Source organism: Hypomesus transpacificus, chromosome 14, assembly GCF_021917145.1.
Source record: "Hypomesus transpacificus isolate Combined female chromosome 14, fHypTra1, whole genome shotgun sequence".
Classification (NCBI taxonomy): domain Eukaryota; kingdom Metazoa; phylum Chordata; class Actinopteri; order Osmeriformes; family Osmeridae; genus Hypomesus; species Hypomesus transpacificus.
This window is the reverse complement of record NC_061073.1, coordinates 16,882,172-16,900,374: the sequence shown is the minus strand read 5'-3', so window position 1 is coordinate 16,900,374 and position 18,203 is coordinate 16,882,172. Positions and strand designations below refer to the sequence as shown.

At 49.0% G+C, this 18,203-nt stretch overlaps 3 protein-coding genes across 4 annotated transcripts in view; 1 reads left to right on the top strand and 2 right to left on the bottom strand.

The window, feature by feature from the left end:
• The window catches only part of wwox (WW domain containing oxidoreductase), a 28,422-nt gene extending 26,243 nt beyond the window's left edge, over window positions 1-2,179 (bottom strand). The window contains exons 1-4 of the mRNA XM_047034079.1: window positions 1,949-2,179; window positions 1,721-1,785; window positions 1,545-1,602; window positions 763-932 (exon numbers count right to left, since the gene is read on the bottom strand). Of these exons, the coding sequence (XP_046890035.1) occupies window positions 763-932; window positions 1,545-1,602; window positions 1,721-1,785; window positions 1,949-2,055 (400 nt within the window). The 5' untranslated portion in view covers window positions 2,056-2,179. The remainder of the gene's footprint in view (window positions 1-762; window positions 933-1,544; window positions 1,603-1,720; window positions 1,786-1,948) is intronic.
• Window positions 2,180-2,561: 382 nt separating this feature from the next.
• LOC124476444 (nuclear factor of activated T-cells 5-like) lies at window positions 2,562-16,671 on the top strand. Of its 2 annotated transcripts, XR_006957039.1 has the most exons (14): window positions 2,562-2,649; window positions 2,773-2,891; window positions 6,093-6,206; window positions 7,922-8,528; window positions 8,642-8,825; window positions 8,915-9,105; window positions 9,193-9,365; window positions 9,585-9,719; window positions 9,872-9,924; window positions 10,018-10,150; window positions 10,475-10,665; window positions 10,767-12,894; window positions 12,997-13,553; window positions 14,057-16,671. XR_006957039.1 is itself a non-coding variant. In XM_047033581.1 (13 exons), exons 2-13 carry the CDS (start codon window positions 2,819-2,821, stop codon window positions 13,386-13,388), a joined length of 4,374 nt encoding a protein of 1,457 aa, XP_046889537.1. In that variant the 5' UTR covers window positions 2,562-2,649; window positions 2,773-2,818; the 3' UTR covers window positions 13,389-16,671. The 2 variants fall into 2 exon arrangements, 1 of the variants encoding a protein (XP_046889537.1); XM_047033581.1 differs by having other exon boundaries at window positions 12,997-16,671.
• Window positions 14,056-18,161, bottom strand: nudt7 (nudix (nucleoside diphosphate linked moiety X)-type motif 7). Its single transcript, XM_047033582.1, has 3 exons — window positions 17,753-18,161; window positions 17,491-17,649; window positions 14,056-17,352 (listed from the first exon to the last, which is right to left on the bottom strand). The coding sequence occupies exons 1-3, from the start codon at window positions 17,906-17,908 to the stop codon at window positions 17,002-17,004; spliced, it is 666 nt and encodes a 221-aa protein (XP_046889538.1). The 5' UTR covers window positions 17,909-18,161; the 3' UTR covers window positions 14,056-17,001.
• Window positions 18,162-18,203: the final 42 nt, after the last annotated feature.

Below are 18,203 nucleotides of genomic sequence, written 5' to 3'. Positions count from 1 at the left end.
TATATTGTATAATAAATCCAGAAATGGTATGGGGGGCACATAAAAGTAATCAAGGAGTGGCTCCAGACCCCCGAACCATGGCCATCCATCCACCCACCCTGTCCTAACTCAACATCACCCATCCATCCTGTCCTAATTCAACATCATCCATCCTGTCCTAACTCAACATCATCCACCCATCCTGTCCTAACTCAACATCATCCATCCACCCACCCTGTCCTAACTCAACATCATCCATCCATCCTGTCCTAACTCAACATCATCCATCCACCCACCCTGTCCTAACTCAACATCACCCATCCATCCTGTCCTAACTCAACATCATCCATCCATCCTGTCCTAACTCAACATCATCCACCCATCCTGTCCTAACTCAACATCATCCATCCATCCTGTCCTAACTCAACATCATCCATCCATCCTGTCCTAACTCAACATCATCCACCCATCCTGTCCTAACTCAACATCATCCATCCATCCTGTCCTAACTCAACATCATCCACCCATCCTGTCCTAACTCAACATCATCCATCCATCCTGTCCTAACTCAACATCATCCATCCATCCTGTCCTAACTCAACATCATCCATCCATCCTGTCCTAACTCAACATCATCCACCCATCCTGTCCTAACTCAACATCATCCATCCATCCTGTCCTAACTCAACATCATCCACCCATCCTGTCCTAACTCAACATCATCCATCAGTAATCCCAAGGGGAACCATATCCATGCAGGGGAGATTAGAAACTCAGACTCACCGATGCCAGAGTTGCCACCAGTGATGAGGACCACCTTGTCTGAGAGGTCCCGACCCTGCAGGATCTCCAGGGCGGCGGTGTTGCCATCGTAACGCTTTGGCTTCACCAGCACGTCCTCCACAGTGAAGGCCTGCCGCGGGTCAAAGTAAGTGGTGCGCTTGTTGATATGGCTGAGAGGATGAAGAGAGAGAAGGTGTCAGATACTGAGGTGGGATGTTGTAGCCTAATAGAGATGCAATACAGCTCAAAGTTACATCAGAATCAGAAGGGATTTGATTTGCCATGAATGTTTGCACAGATGAGGAATTTACTTTGGCAGGAAGGTGCATACATTAAACATATAGGAATCTTGAAACTTAAATATGTGGACTAACTATACAAAAGGAGCAAAGTCTAGCTAATACTAAGGGGATTTAAAATAAAAAAAATAATATAAGTAGCCATAATTTACAATCTAACCTAAAAATACAGATGTGCAGAGAGAAGGATACATGCACAATAAATGCAAACAACATTAGCTTTTTAAGTATTACCAAATGGTTTCTAACATGTATTACATTATAGATGAGTGCTTTATGGATGTGTTACTCATTCGAATTTTCTGCACACCATGGAGACACACTCAGACACATGTAGTCTAAGCCTTGACTTTCAGGGTAAGCCAACTCACATTCAGTCTGACAGAATGTGAGACGACTGAAACAGTTTAAGACCGAACTACCTGCTGGGCTACACATCTAGGTACAGTCAATCATTCAGAACACCTAAGACACTTCACTTACTCAACATAGAACACCTGTCCTTTATCATCCGTCTCCTGCTCCCAACCATATGGTAGATCTGGAGAGATAGAGAGGCATCTAGTTAACTGTGGGATGCCTACCTGTGACAAGGGAGGAGAAGACTGGGGGAGAATGAGAGGGGGGGGGACCCAGCTTGAGAGAGAAACTAAACAAACCTCCAGCACAACGTTTCTTCTTCCCTGTTTTAGGATGTTCCCACTGGGTCTTCATTTCGTCATGGCTGAGGAAAGAGAGAGCGCGATAGAGAGACATTGAGCGTGCAGGGGAGAGATTCGTCACATACTTGAAGATGCCAATCATAAAGCATGCTCTGTTTTCACAGTCTATATAATAGCAAAGTTTCAAAACGACGATGCGCAACCTAGCCAGTCATATGTGCTTACTTGGCAAAGTATACCCATCCATCCTTCGTGGACCTCTCTTCCCACCCGGGGGGTAACTCATCCTCACTGTCGGTATCATCCATGCCTGCATACTTTAGAGCTGCCATGGTCAACAGATGTGTAGATTATTGTCAATCGTTTTTGTTCAGGACAGTCTCGTGTGTCAACCCAAACACTAGCATTAAATTGTAATCCTGTACTAAGACTTCCGCCTTTGCTGTGTTGATACCTAGTTTTGTCTTCCCGCGCACTCCCACAAGCCCATGATGCCCCTGAATACAGTTTCACCTAAGGCTGCCGCGCGGCATTAAAGGTCCATTTCCAGATTTTAACAAAACAAGTAAACCTAACTGCATCCTCGAAGTGTTCCATGGGAAATGAAGGTATTAGAAAAAATTCAATACCCATCTACATTCACAGCAGTGGGTAACATTGACATTAAGATAACTGTGATATATTTAATTCTAAAATTACAATCAAGATATAGTATACATCTTCAAAACAAAATTGAATTTAACGCAGCCTGTGTATTTTGGATTTGTATGACTACAAATCCCACAAACGTGTAGTGAGTAGGCGGAGCCTGAAAGATATCCTTGTACAGTGGGAAAGCTGTTCCGTTAGCGCACGCACACATCAACGGTGTGTTTTTGGATGGAAGTGAAGAATCTCCTGGATAGGCACATGAACAGCTTCCTTAGGTCTGCTAAAGTTTTGATAGTGCTCAAATTAAGTTTTTTAAATAAACAATTTCGCACGTTTTCAGGGGTTGCGTCACTACTTTAGTTTAAATTGGCAATATTAACTGGCTTACTGCGTTTCAGATTGAAAGAGGGTGTCCTCTTCCCCACCCCTCGATGAAGCGCTGCGATGCCCTCTGATTTTATATCCCTTCTCAGCTCAGATATCGACCTTAATTCTCCCAAATCCCTTTACTCCAAAGGTAAGATTAAAAGAGCTCTGGCGACGTTAAAATTTCATTTTGTATCTTGTGAATTCTGACTATGATCTGCTTCATGATATTTCCTGGCGCCTTTGCCTGATGAGCTAGCTAGCTTGTGCTAGCTGTAATCTACTAACTAGCCTAGTTGCTAACGCTGGATAGTAAATTAGATTGAGAATCTAGCTAGCTAGCTAACCTCTGACAGCTAGCACTAGCTAACAACATGAGCATAATCAGAAGGAGGTGTGTTTTGTTATTGTTTTCCTGTCCACGAGGATGTTTTATTCACATTGTGTTGTTGTATTACTCTTTAGTTGACGGTGGTTATACAAATAATACATTACCTTTTTCAAGTGTTATTCATTAGTTTATGTTGGCAGGCTGACAGCAATAGTATAGGCTGCAGACCTTGTCAAATTATGGTTTGGGTTGCGTCTAAAGGACGGATCAACCCGTTTAATGTAGGCAAGACTAGAACATCAGTGTAATTAACAAATGACACATGTCATGTTGAAGGTGTGAAATGGTTATTAACAGCTTCTTTCGAACAGCTCGTTCATTTTATAAGAGCGTTGGAGCGTCCCCAGGCTTCCGCTGCTGCGCGTTGTCTGCAGGGTGCTCGCGGCCAACGCTGAGCTGCTCTTGTGAGCAGAAGAACAGGCTAACGTATTGTCCTCCTCACGCTGATCTCAGCCTCGTGGTCTGGTAATGCAGATCCCAGGTGCACAACTGCAGGGTCTTTGAACTGAGAGCCTTCGCTGCTGGCACACTGTAAAATAGCCAACATGGTGTGAACTTGACCTATCCTCTCTGATCGTTTTGGACCTCACCTAACAACCTCACTCAATCAAATAAATACAGAAACACACAAATACAATCATGCACATTGTCCACTGACGCTCTGTCTAGCTGGCTGTTGTTTGCTGAGGAGGCAGCATTGTGCATTGTAGTGTGACAGGCTGTACTGCCTGTGCTGGCTGACTGTCTGGCTGACTGGTTGCTGCTTGCTGTAACTGTGTGGTTGCCGTAGTGAGGCGGCAGCATTGTAGCAGCTTTGGCCATATGCTCCTGCTGGAGGCTGCCTCTATTTATAACACAGTAATGAGGCGAGGAGGGGGCAGCAATGCTTAGACACGACTGATGAACTGTCACCTCCACTGTGCCACAGCCTAACATGGTAACGGGTGTGGCCTGGTGTAGTCTACGGCTCAATTGAGGTTGAAACTTGAGTTGCTACCAGATCAGAAGGTATCCATGGTTCTCCATGGTTCTCCATGGCTCTATGGTTAAAGATCTGACATGACTGTAGCAGCCCATGGTTCTGCTAAAACTCCTAGAACAGTGTGTCAGGGCTGTGTGCTAGTCCTGCCTAGCATCTCTAGAGGCAGGAGTTGCCAGCTGGACACAGGGAGCAGCTGGAGCTCTGTGGTCTCACATGACCAAGGGAAGGAGACCGTGATGAACAGAGGAACAAGCCCAGACACGTGAGTCCAGAAGAATGAAATCAATTTGGGCATTCTTAGAGACTATATTGGTCTTGGCTCCAGTTTCTTGGGCTGTTGTAACAGCAGCACAGTTAAATGCGTAATCCCAGTCAGATGCTAAGAATACAGACAGGACAGTTGGCGTGACAGTTAGTGAAGGCAATATAACAACATTAATATGTGGTGAGATAATTCAGTTGGTCATGAAATTCAACTTGCTGTGGAGGAGGCATCCTATCGCAACAAACATCTAAATCACACTGGTCCTTCTGATGGATTCAAATTTCAATGCAAACAGGGTGGGAACTGTTGCAAATGTTGACTTAACACATAGTCAAATACCCACAGCATAAGAGTTGGGGTGGGGGGGATAGGGGGGGGCAGACCCCTTAGTGTGTCCAGCAGCCCATTTATGGTCAACCAGAGACAGGAACACTGCAGCGCTTAAAGCCCAAACCACCATCTATTATGACACTCAAGTATGACAGGACAGGGTCGGGGTTTTGGAAGGTCATACAAGATCATTAGCCATCATTTCACTATGTGGGCATGGGTGTGTTGCATTCAAATGGTCACATTAAGACATTCCAAGGCCAATCTCAGAACACTTTAGGTAACGACAGTTGGTGTTAAGTTTAGCCAAAGGGTCTTCCATGGTTTTTGTGTTGGCAACAATGGGTTTAGTAAAGACACAGACACACAGGGGCCATGGAGCACTGGGTGGAGCTGTTCCCTATTTCCAGAACTGCACAAAGAAAGTCTTTGTGTGAACTGGGATGACTTGGTAGTGTTTCTCTTTCTCGCTCCCTCTATCTCGCGTCTCTCTCGCTCTCCCCCCCCCCCCTCTCTCTCTCGCTCTCCCCCCCCTCTTTCTCTCGCTCTCGCTCTCTCTCGCTCTCCCCCCTCTCTCTCTCTCTCTTTCGCTCTCCCCCCCCTCTCTCTCTCGCTCTCTCTCGCTCTCTCTCGCTCTTCCCCCTCTCTCTCTCTCTCTCACTCTCCCCCCCCCCCCCCCCCCCCCCTCTCTCTCTCTCTCTTTCCCACCCTTCCCATGTAAGGGATGTGTGACTGTAAGTTCTCTTAAGTCTCCACTGTATCAGGTGATAACCACATCAGCAGCATACTGTCTGACCCATATCAAGAAGCCATGTATCCTAGCAACCACCCGACCCTCTGCCAGCCATATTTCGCACCATTCTGGTCTAGTCATAGTGTTTGGCAGGTGTGAGATCTTTTTTGGAAGGGATGGTGTTTGTCATGTTTGCTTGGCCAGACAGCCATGGTTTGTGGTAGGTATCCTCATCTCTCTCTTTTAATTTGTATATGACCTCCTCCTCAGTCTGTATGACCTCTTCCTCTGCTCCCTCCTCCTCCTCAGTCTGTATGACCTCCTCCTCTGCTCCCTCCTCCTCCTCAGTCTGTATGACCTCCTCCTCTGCTCCCTCCTCCTCCTCAGTCTGTATGACCTCCTCCTCTGCTCCCTCCTCCTCAGTCTGTATGACCTCCTCCTCTGCTCCCTCCTCCTCAGTCTGTATGACCTCCTCCTCTGCTCCCTCCTCCTCCTCAGTCTGTATGACCTCTTCCTCTGCTCCCTCCTCCTCCTCAGTCTGTATGACCTCCTCCTCTGCTCCCTCCTCCTCCTCAGTCTGTATGACCTCCTCCTCTGCTCCCTCCTCCTCCTCAGTCTGTATGACCTCCTCCTCTGCTCCCTCCTCCTCAGAGTCTGTGTATGACCTCCTGCCTAAAGAGCTCCAGCTGCAGCCAGACACGCCCACCATGAGTCAGACGAGCGGAGGAGAGGCGGGGCCTCCGCCCTCAGCTGCTGTAGTTGCAGGTAAGCCCCTCCTACTCCGTCAGGTGGTCTAGGTAAGCCCCTCCTACTACGTCAGGTGGTCTAGGTCCACATTGCTCTCTCTAGTTGTCATCAAGCGTGATAACATCCCAAAATGTGACTAGTCACTATCAAAACAAAAAGGGGAACTCACCAAAGACCCTTAAATGTCAAACTGCTCCACCTCGTTAGTGTCATCTGGCTTGAAGCCTGAAGGAGAATATCTTCCTCCTTCTTTGGACTGGGTGACTGAACTGGTTCAATTACACATACTAATGTGAAGTTGTACTTGAATATAACAATTTAATAAGCCTTGTGTTTGAGAGTTTGCAAATATCTCTGCTGTTGAGCTATTTCTTATCGTTTCAATAAATGCACGTGCGTATCCCATTTAATAACTCACGTATCCCATTTAATAACTCACAGAAGGCTTTGTCTGACTACACCTGGAAAGATTAAATGAATAAGAACTTACCAGATGTATTTCTGCTTGTACAGTAAGCAGAGTTCTAAGGACTTGATCTTGCCTCTATGTCGTCTATGACCAGAGTGTAGGTCCAGCTCTCAGACCAGAGTGTAGGTCCAGCTCTCCTCAGACCAGAGTGTAGGTCCAGCTCTCAGACCAGAGTGTAGGTCCAGCTCTCAGACCAGAGTGTAGGTCCAGCTCTCCTCAGACCAGAGTGTAGGTCCAGCTCTCAGACCAGAGTGTAGGTCCAGCTCTCCTCAGACCAGAGTGTAGGTCCAGCTCTCCTCAGACCAGAGTGTAGGTCCAGCTCTCAGACCAGAGTGTAGGTCCTGGACAGCTGTTGTGTCTACATATGTTGGCCAGGGTAGCTTTGAAGAAGGTTTGCGGTCTTCTTGGTTACAGTAGACACTGAGCAGTCACTTCCTGTTTAGTCACTTCCTGTTTAGTCACAAACTAAGACAGACCTGCAGCTACCCCTGTCTACATCTCTTCACAATAGAGACTTGCTGTTCCTAGCCTCTGACGGAGAGCAAACGATTGTAAGGCTTCAATCTTAGCGATCACCATGGTATTCAGAGACACAAGCTAGTCTATTACTTCAACTCAGAATTCCATTCACCCAACGTGCTGATTGACACAAGTTGAGTCTTGAATGATCAGCTCCTCTGTTGCTCATTGGCTGTCTCATTTGTATTGCAGGAAGTTCCCTCTGAGGCAGGGCGTGTCTGCATATTATGGTCTGCAGTGCTATGCTCCATAGGTCAGAGGCTTGTTTATTCTGTCTCCATGGCTACGCTCAGTCCCAACCAAATCCTACCAATTGGCATGCGCAAATACCCGTGTACTACTGTATGAACATTATACTGTAGGCCCGCCCCATTTGATTTGGCATCACTTGACCAGCTTGCAAATTTGGCTGTACCAGGACCAGATTTGGATGTGTGCAATGTGTATTTTGCAATTTATAGCTTGCTTTTGTTTTTAGTTTTTTTGTAAACAAAGCATGTCTGTTTTTTGATTCAGAAAGTTGAAGAAATAATAAAACAGAATAAGTGCGGGGCATATTATACTACCCATCTCAACTTTAACTTCAGTACATTTGAACAACGAGGTCTGGCATGCATTGAGGGCAGACACACTGGTACTGCTGAATTTAGAGTTGGGAAGAGGGCAAATCAGCTGCTTGAATGGGACTGCTAGCCTGCCCTCTGATGGACATAGGTTCTAACGCTGTTCTCCACCAACACTGCAGATGCCTCCTCCTCCCTGGCCTCAGGAGGCCCTGGCTCCGGCCCCTCCTCCAGCTCCTCTCCCTCAGGCCCAGAGCTCCCCCAGCACCTGGCAGAGGCCAGCAAAGCCCCAGAGAGGCAGGGTGTGGAGGGGGCCCTGTCTGCTCTAGCAGGGGGCTGTGGGTCCAGCCCTGTGGGAGGAGGAGAGTCTGGACCGGGGGCAGCCGTCCAGCCCCAGACCACGCCAGCTAAGCGGCGTCCGGTGCTGAGCATCTCCCCCCCGCCGGAGGATCTGCTGGACAACAGCCAGATGTCGTGTCAGGAGGCTGCGGCCCCAGCCCTCCCCGGAGCGGCCCTGCCCGGAGCGGCGCTCCCCGGAGCAGACTCGGAGCACAGTAGCAGCATCTGGGCCGACGACTCCGCCTCCAACTTCAGCCTGCTAAGCTCCTCCTCCTACAATGACAACACAGAGGTGCCACGCAAGTCCCGCAAGCGCACACCGCGCCAGCGCCCCGGGCCACGCCCCCCCGCCGTGGAGGACAGTATGGACGTGTTTGACGCCGACAGCGCCAAGGCGCCGCACTTCGTGCTCTCACAGCTGGGGTCAGACAAGGTCGGCTCGAAGGCCAGGTGGGTGGGGCCTAAAGTTAGCCACTCCCCCAGCAGCACCTAACCCCCCCTGTATCACTGTTTCATGTGTGTCTAAAACTGCCAGTAATCACGGCCTGTGATTGGCTCTGCAGCTCGGTGGAGGCGGGTAGCCTGCTGAAGGGCGGCCTCCTGTCGGCTCAGCACCCCCAGAGGCATGATGGGAAGGAGCTGAAGATCCTGGTGCAGCCCGAGACACAGCACCGTGCCCGCTACCTGACAGAGGGCAGCCGCGGCTCTGTCAAAGACCGCACTCAGCAAGGCTTCCCCACCGTCAAGGTGAGTGATTGCAGTGACACAGACGTTAAGACCACCAGGACCCTCTTGGAAGAGTTATCTTAATGTTATACTATTGTGTGTGTGTGTAGCTGGAGGGCGTGAGTGAGCCTGTGGTGCTGCAGGTGTTTGTGGCCAACGACACGGGCCGAGTGCGCCCTCACGGCTTCTACCAGGCATGTCGGGTGACGGGGCGCAATACCACGGTCTGCCAGGAGGTGGACGTGGAGGGCACCACTGTCATCGAGGTGCCTCTGCAGCCCAGCAGTGACATGACGCTTGCGTAAGACTCTCCTATCTACAACAGATGGTTGTTAGTGTGTGTGCACCCAGCATGGCCCAAGTGTCAGTGCATGCTGTCTGTCTCCAGGGTGGACTGTGTGGGCATCCTGAAGCTGCGCAACGCAGATGTGGAGGCCCGCATTGGCGTTGCCGGATCCAAGAAGAAGAGCACTCGAGCCAGGCTGGCCTTCAGGGTCAACTTTCCCCAGCCCAACGACACAGTGTTCACGCTACAGACCACCTCCTCACCTATCCTATGCAGTGAGTGAGACACTTCACACAACCACCGTCCCAAATGAGAGAATAACATCATATATGATTGTGTTTATTTGTGTGCAGACTTCTTTGTTAAATGCAGTAGGATTTGTTATTCAGGATTGTTGCAGCTCATGGCTTTGTCCTAGAGAACTGCTCTCCTGTTAGTTCTTGCAACAGAATGTCAGGCCCAGCTTTACTGTGTTGGCTCTTGTTCTTGACCAGCCCAGCCTGCAGGGGTGCCAGAGATCCTAAAGAAGAGCCTGCATAGCTGCCCTGCATCGGGAGGAGAAGAAGTGTTCATCATAGGGAAGAACTTCCTCAAAGGAACCAAAGTGGTTTTCCAAGAGACTCCTGCAGGTGAGGCCCCATTCTCCTGTCCCTCCCCTAACCCCTACACCCTAACCCCTACACCCTAACCCCTACACCCTACACCCTAACCCCTACCCCTCCCATGGAGTCCATGAGCTGTTGGGATTCTCACTCTGTCTCTCACCTCACTCGGTCCCTAGATGACAACTCATGGCAAGCTGAGGCAGAGATTGATATGGAGTTATTTCACCAGGTAAACTCAGTAACTTGTATCCCAATTCTCTATACTCATTCAGACACACTGTGTCCTTAAACATCTCTCTGAACCTATGATTGGTCCTCCCAGAATCACGTGATTGTAAAAGTGCCTCCCTACCGTGACCGGTCCATCACCTCACCCGTCTCTGCGCTGATCTACATAGTGACCAATGCTGGGAGATCACATGACGCTCAGCCCTTCACCTACACACCTGAGCCAGGTATGTCTTCAGCAGGCTCTGGCACAGAGGGGGGGAGAGAGGGAACCAGTGGAGAGGGGGGAATCTGGGATTGGTTACTACTTGGTGTAGCGACTTGGTGTAGCGACCAACTAAATGTAAAGATTTTCAGGACTTTGTGTTGGCAGTGGTGCAGGCATGTAAATGGTGGCACAGGTGTTTCCTACAATTTCAAAGTGATCTTTTAACGCGAGCTGTGCCAGCTGTAAGCACTGTCCCTGTGCGTCCACCATGCTGCCTTGCTCCAGCTCTCATCCTCCCTGTGTTGGCTGTGCTTCCCTGTGTTGGCTGTGCTCCGTGGGGCAGTGACGGGTTCCCTGGAGCTGCCTCTGAAGACGGAGGGAACCTCCCTGCTCCAAACGTGCCTGTTTGAAGAAAAGATCAAACATTCAGTGGCTGAGTGCCCCTCCCCCACACAGCCCTCCAAACCGCAGGATGTCACACCTATGGAGGTCTCCAGTAACCCCACACCCACCGTTGGTTTCAAGATATCCCAGGTATTGCTGGTTATAGGTATTCACTTCATAGGAGTCACTTGTTTTATAGTATTCATTATAATATAATTGTCTGTAACTGATGGACTTGTGTTGCTCAACAGCCCTCCCCAGATCCTCTGGCCTCAGTCCAGCAAACTCTAAAACTGAGCTCCAGTTCCCTCCCAGACACAGAGGCCTTTCCCGGCCCCAGGCCTCTGCAGCCAGGGGATGCAGGCCGAGGGCTCCAGCAGGCCCCTGTCTTCCCCACCCTGGAACCTCTAAGCACCCTCCAGAAGCAGGACATCCCCTCCACACCGTCCTTTCCTGTGTCAGGAGACACCAGCATCCCCCCTGTACCCCCAGAGGTACCCCAGCAGTTCCTCCGAGAGCCCCAGGAAAGCTTCTCCCAGCAGGCGTCCAGCTCTGGTCCCAGTGCAGGAGTGATGGTGGTGGACATGCCTCCCCAGCCGCAGCAGGGATCCATGTTCCCCCAGCTGGAGGGGAGCAGCAGCAACCGGCTGGTCCAACAGGTCCTGAGCTCCGTGCTGTTTAGCCCCGCGGCCTCATCTGAGGCCTTGCAGCAACATGTGCAGGAGAACATGAACAGCCTGCGTTTAGGGACCAACGACAACCAGCTAGCCACGCAACAGCTAGCCACGCAGCAACAGCAACAGCAGCAGCAGCAGCAGCAGATACATCAACAGCAACAGTTACAACAGCAATTACAACAACAACAGTTGCAACAGCATCAACAACAGCATCAACAACAGCAACAATTACAACAACATCAACAACAGCAACAGTTACAACAGCAACAACAACAATTACAACAGCATCAACAGCAACTACAACAGCAACAGATCATGGACAACCTCCAACAGCAGCAACAGATTCAGGAACATCAGCAGCAACAACACCTGCAACAACACCTGCAGCAACAACAACAGATCATGGACAACATTCAACAGCAGCAACAAATTGAGCAACAACAGCAGCAGCACTTACAACAACAACAACAGCAGCAAGTTCTTGACAACATGCACCTTCAGCAGCAGCTCCTCATGCAGCCTCAGGAGCAGCGACATCTGAGGATGATGGAGAACCTTCAGCAGAACCAGGCGCTGGGGAACCTTCAGCAGAACCAGGCGCTGGGGAACCTTCAGCAGAACCAGGCGCTGGGGAACCTTCAGCAGCACCTGCAGTCTGAGCTGCTCCACCCTGGAGCTCCTGCCCAGCCATCTGGGGAGCTGCTCACCATCCAGACGAGCTTCCCTCAACAGCCCCCCTCCCACACCTCACCCCCCCAACAGCTGTTCCAGTCCCCGCGACACCACTCAGAGACCCAAAGTCCTCCGCAGCAGATGCAGAACACCCTCCTCCAGAACACGCTCACCGTCCTGACTGGCTCTGGGCTGGACACGGAGCAGCAGTCCGCAGGCCCCACGCTGTTTCTCTCACCAGGTACTCTGTCTGCTAGCCTCACAACCCCGCAGGACAGCCAGCAGCCACAGCTCTCCTTCCTCTCCTCCATGGAGACATCCGGTCGCACCGCCCAGCCCGTGTTCCAGACCCAGGCCCAGCTGACCCTGGAGCAGCTCGGAACGCCCATGGACCAGCAGCAGTCCTCCCCCCAGCTACAGTCCTTGGCTTCACAGAACCCCATGTTCCAGAGTCTCCCCAGGACCTCCCAGAGGAGCACCCTGTCTCAGCCCCAGCAGGCTGGCCTGCTCCTCTGCAGCACAGCCCTTAACCCCCAGGCTCTCCTGTTCAGTGCCCAGAGTCAGGCCTGTGCCGCCCCCTGCCCCCAAGACCCCTCCCCTCTGCTCTTCTCCCAGACCATGGTGGGGGCTCCCCAGCCAGACCCGGCCGAGCCCATGTCCTTCCAGGAGCAGAGCTCCACAGGGGGCCACCCTGCCTCCAGATCGGGTCTTCCTCGGGTCCTGTTCCAAGAGCAGCAGCCCATGCAAGTAGGGCCGAGTTCCAGCAGTGCCCCTGTCAGCCAGCAGGTGGAGCTGTTCCTGCCCCAGGCCTCTCTGTCTGGCCTGGCGGGCACCCTGGGAGGACAGGACGTGGGGGCCACAGACCCGGCTGCGACAGCCACCACCATCTTTGTGGTGCAGGGCAGCATGGTGGAGCTCCAGGCGCCCTCCAGCACCCTGGACCAGCAGCCCCCGGAGCAGCTGTTCCAGACAGACGGAGACATGACCACACAGGGACAACCCAACGTGTTTGTGTTTGGCATACAGAACGGTAAGTCCCTTCTATACCCAGCCATGTCTAAAATATTGCACTATTCCTATAGGTACCGAATGTTGAATGTTGAATGTTGTCCTCATCTATCTCCCTCTTTAGATTCCTCCCAGCTGCTGAGCTCTCCTGGCCCGGCTGGCCAGCCCCAGCCCCCCCTGGACCCCCCCCTGGGCCAGACTGCCACCCCCATGCAGACCAACCCCATGCACACACCCATGCTCACCAGCATGGAGAGCAGCCTGCAGACCAACCTACAGACCAACCTACAGACCAACCTACAGACCAACCTACAGACCAACCTACAGACCAACCTACAGACAGCAATGCATACAAACTCACAGACCCCAATGCAGACCAATATACAAGCAACTCTTGAAAGTAGTCGGTCCACTCCGATGCAGACTAACCTGCAGAACCCGATGCAGACGTCCATGACGACCTGCCAGACCATGGAGAAAATACAAGACCTTCTAGAGAGCTTCCAGGACCAGTGATTACCATGAAGACCACAAAGTTGCTAAAGCAGGACAGGGACTAGCTTCCTAAGATGAGATATAATACACAAAGACAGAACATACGAAGAATCAAGTCCCTTGAACCACGAGATGTCAACAGTTCATATTTAGACAATGTTTGAAGGGAAACACATTCATATTTTGGTGAGTTGAGCTATTAGCTCCTCTTTCAGGAGCTTCTCTTTGATCTTATCAGTGATAACTGCTCTGCATCCATTATCATCTCATTCTGAGTGGATTTGTCTCCAAACAGACTGTTTCTTGGGCCCAGGGGGAAGGAATATTTAGAAAAGGGAGTGGAAGGGAAGGAGTGATGAAATCCGAAGGATGGAATGGGGTGGGAGAATGGGGAAAGTGAGGGAGAAACCACATACTTGGACAACATTTAGCACTTATGAGGCGAGAGGAGAGAGTGGAGGAAAGATGAGGAGGTGGAGGGACAGACGGGTAATGTTCACTGCCAGAGGTAGAACCCTCTCTTGTTCAAACACACAGCCAGAGTCAGACAAGGAAGTAGGGAGGGTGGTGCCGTCCCATTGGTGGTGTGTGTGTGACCTGTAACTTTTGCTTGCACCAAACCGTAAACGTTTTCAGGAGAGATTTCCATGGTTACGACCATAAAGCGCTCTTTCTGTCTTGAATTGAAGATGGGCATGATGTGTTCCAGTAGACGAAGACGTGGCCATGGTCCCACGGGAGACGGTGATCCGGGGAGGGTTTACAACATCGTATCTTAAGCACTTTATAAACTTGTCTTGTGTAACCATCTTATCCTGATGTCAGTGTCCCTCTTCACCCAGCACATTTGGACTCGTTGACGTCCCTTTTAACAACATTGTCGTAAAGGTATATATTTCCAACATGTACATTTTTTATGTCACTATATTTTTAAATCATCTTCCAGACATTTTGTAATGATTGTTTGTGTTCACTGTTAAACACGTGCTTCACCGGCTCACAAAACATTTAGAAATAATGAATAGATAGTGTGTGTTTGTGTTACATGTTATCTATGGTGCTATGTACAGGAGTGATATTTATACTAACAGTTTCTATCAATTAGTAGTAGGCATCATCTTCAGGCGAGTACTGAGCTGTGTTGTTTTGGTAGGAGTATTGATGGATGGCTTGAGGTACAGACAGTCAGTCAGGGCACCAGCGATGGTAGAGTTGAGCTTAACAGTGACAGACCTACAGTCAGTCAGTCACACCAAAGTTTCTATCTCACATAGCTTTTGTTGTTTACTCATAATTCAGCTATGTCATGGATAATTGACATTATGTTTTTTGTAATAAGTACAAAACTTTTAAGAACCATGAAGGTCTGATACAGATGTGTTTTGTCATGTATTTTCATCCAGTTGATATTCTTTCGATGTGAAATGTTTTCCTGGGGTGATGCATAGTGCTCCTGGGTGCACATGCAGCTGTGACATCATCACACTCCAACGTCATTCCAGATGTTATGACTATGTCGTTTACATTGTTTACATCATCATATTTACATTTCCTGCAGGCGCAGGAACAATCTGATTTTGAATTTTATACCCATAAGTCAAATATTTTTATATGACTGAAATATGTGGCACAGTTATTACTATTCATACCGGGGACATGGGGACCAAGTGTGATAGTGACTCGGATCATACTAATATCTGTGGAAGCTGTGACCCATCCCGATAGTAACATAGTGATGTTCAGCCTGTGCTGTGTAGCTCTGGGGTCAAGGGTCACACGGTCAGCCCCTGCTTGCGTCCGGCCTTCATTTAGTAAAGGAGCAGAAAACTACAAATAATCCCCCCCAAAATATGATTAACTAGTTCTAACTTTAAAGTGAACTAAAGTGTTTGGAGGCTGACAGCCATGTCAAGCCTGAGGACATTCTCCAGCCCAGAGCTCTGTGGTACCCACCAGTGATGTCCTCATCCCATCTCCTGAGGAAGCTCAGCAGGCTAGCATCGTGGAGCCAGAGGCTGTGGAAGCCATACCAACCCAGACATGTTGCCGCTGACGTCCAGTCTGGTGAACGTTACCTCATGGTGTGTCTGGACCAAGTCAGAAAAGCAGACGAAACATTTTACTTTTATACACCTGTAAAATACTTGGTCTTGTTATGATAGTGATGTCTAATTTCATGTTTCAACCGTACAAAAATTACAGTTGAGATCAATGTCAGCTCAAATGGCAACTTCTATATTTAACTACCATCCGAAAATGTTTTTGATTGCAAAATGGCACACGTATGTTCTGTCTTTGTTATGTAAATATACAAATGTGTATTTAAATGTGAAGTATACTGCAGGGGTGTCTTGGGAGTTGTTGGTTTTGCTTTCAGCAGAACTTTGTGTGCCTTGATGACTAAACCATTGCTGTGTAAGTTAATGTCTGTCATTGCTGTCTTTAGTGTTGTAGAGCTTCACAACCTTAGCTTGCCTAACCCTTGACCTTCCAACTCCATACATATCTAACCCGTCATGTCTAGCCCAACCTGCCTAGTTGTTGTCTACCTAGCCTAAATCTTAACCTGCCTATTCTATGACCCCGTTTGAACCCAGCGACCACCTGTGTGTTGGAACAGGTAAGGACTCCCTCCCTCAATGGGTTGGAAACCTGTCACCAAATAACCGCCATCAACCATGTCAGCTGTCTCGGTGTCTGCCTCTTGAGATTTAAGGGAAAAGGGAAATAAGAGGATGTGTGCTCTCTCACTCGTCTGCATCAGAGGCAGCAGTGATGTGTGGAGACCAAGCTTTATTATCCAACCTGGAGAACCTCGATCTGGGGAGGAACATCCTTCTGCTTCATTACACATATGAACATGTACAATACATAGCAGATAGTATGTAGACACTGCTCAGTACACAGACATGTGCTTATTGAACTCCTCGTTCCTAAACCACAGGCATTAATATGGAGTTGGTTTCTATAACTACCTTCACTTTTCTGGGAAGGCTTTCCAATAGATAGTTGGAATATTGATGTGGGAAGTGCTTCCATTCAGCTACCAGGGCATGAAGGAGGTTGGGCACTGCTGCTGGCTGATTAAACCTGGCTTGCAGATGATGTTAGATGGAACATGATGTAACTACATATTAATGCCCATGGTTTTGGAGTGGGATGTCCAACCAGTTCATATAGGTGTTAGTCATATGTCCACATACGTTTGGCTATATGGTGTATTTTGCCTTTGTCTGGACATTTGTATATTATATTTCTGTAATCCTGCTGCTACATTAAACAATTAATAAAGATATCAACGTATTCTGCTGGTTTAAAATATATATATACATATACTATATTTCTACCTGAAGTTTTTTCTAAATATGTAAAACCTGATTTAATTATAATAGAAAAAAATGCATAATGACTAACTATGAGAGTTTTTTATGTGTAAGTATGTCAGTAAAAAATAGAATCAGTAAGAACCCTTAACTGGGAATTTGTGCAAGACAGGCCAAAAATAGTCTCCACATACAGACATACAAACAGTGCAGCTTCAAGTTTAGGAGGGATACTAGCTATAAGCATGCATTCGTCAAATTAGGTTGTAGGCAGAACCACTAAGCTTACATCCAGGAAAAACTGAAAATAATCATAGTTTATTGATCCTCTTGTTCAGATTATGTTGAAAGAAAGTTATTGGGTTGTCATAGTCAAACCCCACATCAAACTCTGGCTTGTTCTGGAGGGCCAGGCTGGCCACCAGGATGGCCAGCATGGCGGTGAGGCCCCACACCTGGTAGGAGATGCCGGACCTGGGCTCCTGGTACAGGAAGCTGTGCAGAGGGTAGCTCATCCCAGAGGGGTTGCACGCAGAGTGGGCCCCCGCTTTGGTGAAGAACTCCAGAGGGACTGTGAACACGGCACTGACCTCCGCCGGGTTTGGACGAGGGACAAACGACTCGTCTATGAAGCCCACCACCGGGACAACCAGGAGCCCTCTCTGCAGGGGGAGGAGAGAGGGGAGAACAAAACCATATGATTGGTGAACGTGAACTACCGGAACATCAATATCATTCTAAATTGCCTGTGAGCATCCTTCAACTAAGTGTGTGTGCTAACAAGCTGTCAACATCTGTACCTGGTTCATCACAGGGAACAGAGAGCAGACTACCTCCACCTGGTCAGGTGGGAGGCCTATCTCCTCCTCTGCCTCCCTCAAAGCGGTGGCCACGTCATCTCGGTCGCCGGGGTCCCGCTTACCCCCCGGAAAACACACTTCGCCGGCATTGCTCCTCAGCTGCAGCAAAAGAGGGAGATTACCTTCACCTCGATTCATTGTCTTGGCTGAGGAATGGTGTGCACAAATAAACACATCCAGACACAGAGTAACTCATGCTGACCTTTAAGGAACGAAGTGTCATCAACACTTGTAGTTCTCCATCTCTCTGGAAGAGGGGTATCAACACAGCCGCTTTGGGCAGAACCGGCAAATATGAATATGTGCTCCCGATTTCATATCGTTTCAATATGGTAATCGTTTTTTCTTTAATGTCCATTCTCTTGCTCGTTCAGCCAAAGTGAAAATACTTAATTGAAAAACCTTAATCATGCCAAAACAAACGTATTGCGACCTTCACTCGACCAGAATACAACCATTATATACGGTGCATTGTGTACTGTATCCTTGATCTATACGTCAATGAGGAGTTAACCATATTTCTATTTGTTTAACTACGAACGGTAGCTTCCGCGTTTTGCAGAGACAGGTCATACCAGTAGGCGTCATGGCATCGCGGTCGTGTCTACATCGAATGTACCCAAAGGACGGTTAAGGCGGAAGTTACAAAAGTC

Bases quoted from the DNA above. Each gene is read 5' to 3' on its own strand.
- nudt7 (XM_047033582.1), bottom strand. From the start codon at position 17,908: ATGGACATTAAAGAAAAAACGATTACCATATTGAAACGATATGAAATC. The intron at 17,650-17,752 runs GTCAGCATGAGT...CTTTTGCTGCAG, and splicing joins TGACACTTCGTTCCTTAAAG to CTGAGGAGCAATGCCGGCGA. The intron at 17,353-17,490 runs GTACAGATGTTG...CTCCCCCTGCAG, and splicing joins TGTTCCCTGTGATGAACCAG to AGAGGGCTCCTGGTTGTCCC.
- LOC124476444 (XM_047033581.1), top strand. From the start codon at position 2,819: ATGCCCTCTGATTTTATATCCCTTCTCAGCTCAGATATCGACCTTAAT. The intron at 6,207-7,921 runs GTAAGCCCCTCC...CCAACACTGCAG, and splicing joins CTCAGCTGCTGTAGTTGCAG to ATGCCTCCTCCTCCCTGGCC. The intron at 8,826-8,914 runs GTGAGTGATTGC...GTGTGTGTGTAG, and splicing joins AAGGCTTCCCCACCGTCAAG to CTGGAGGGCGTGAGTGAGCC.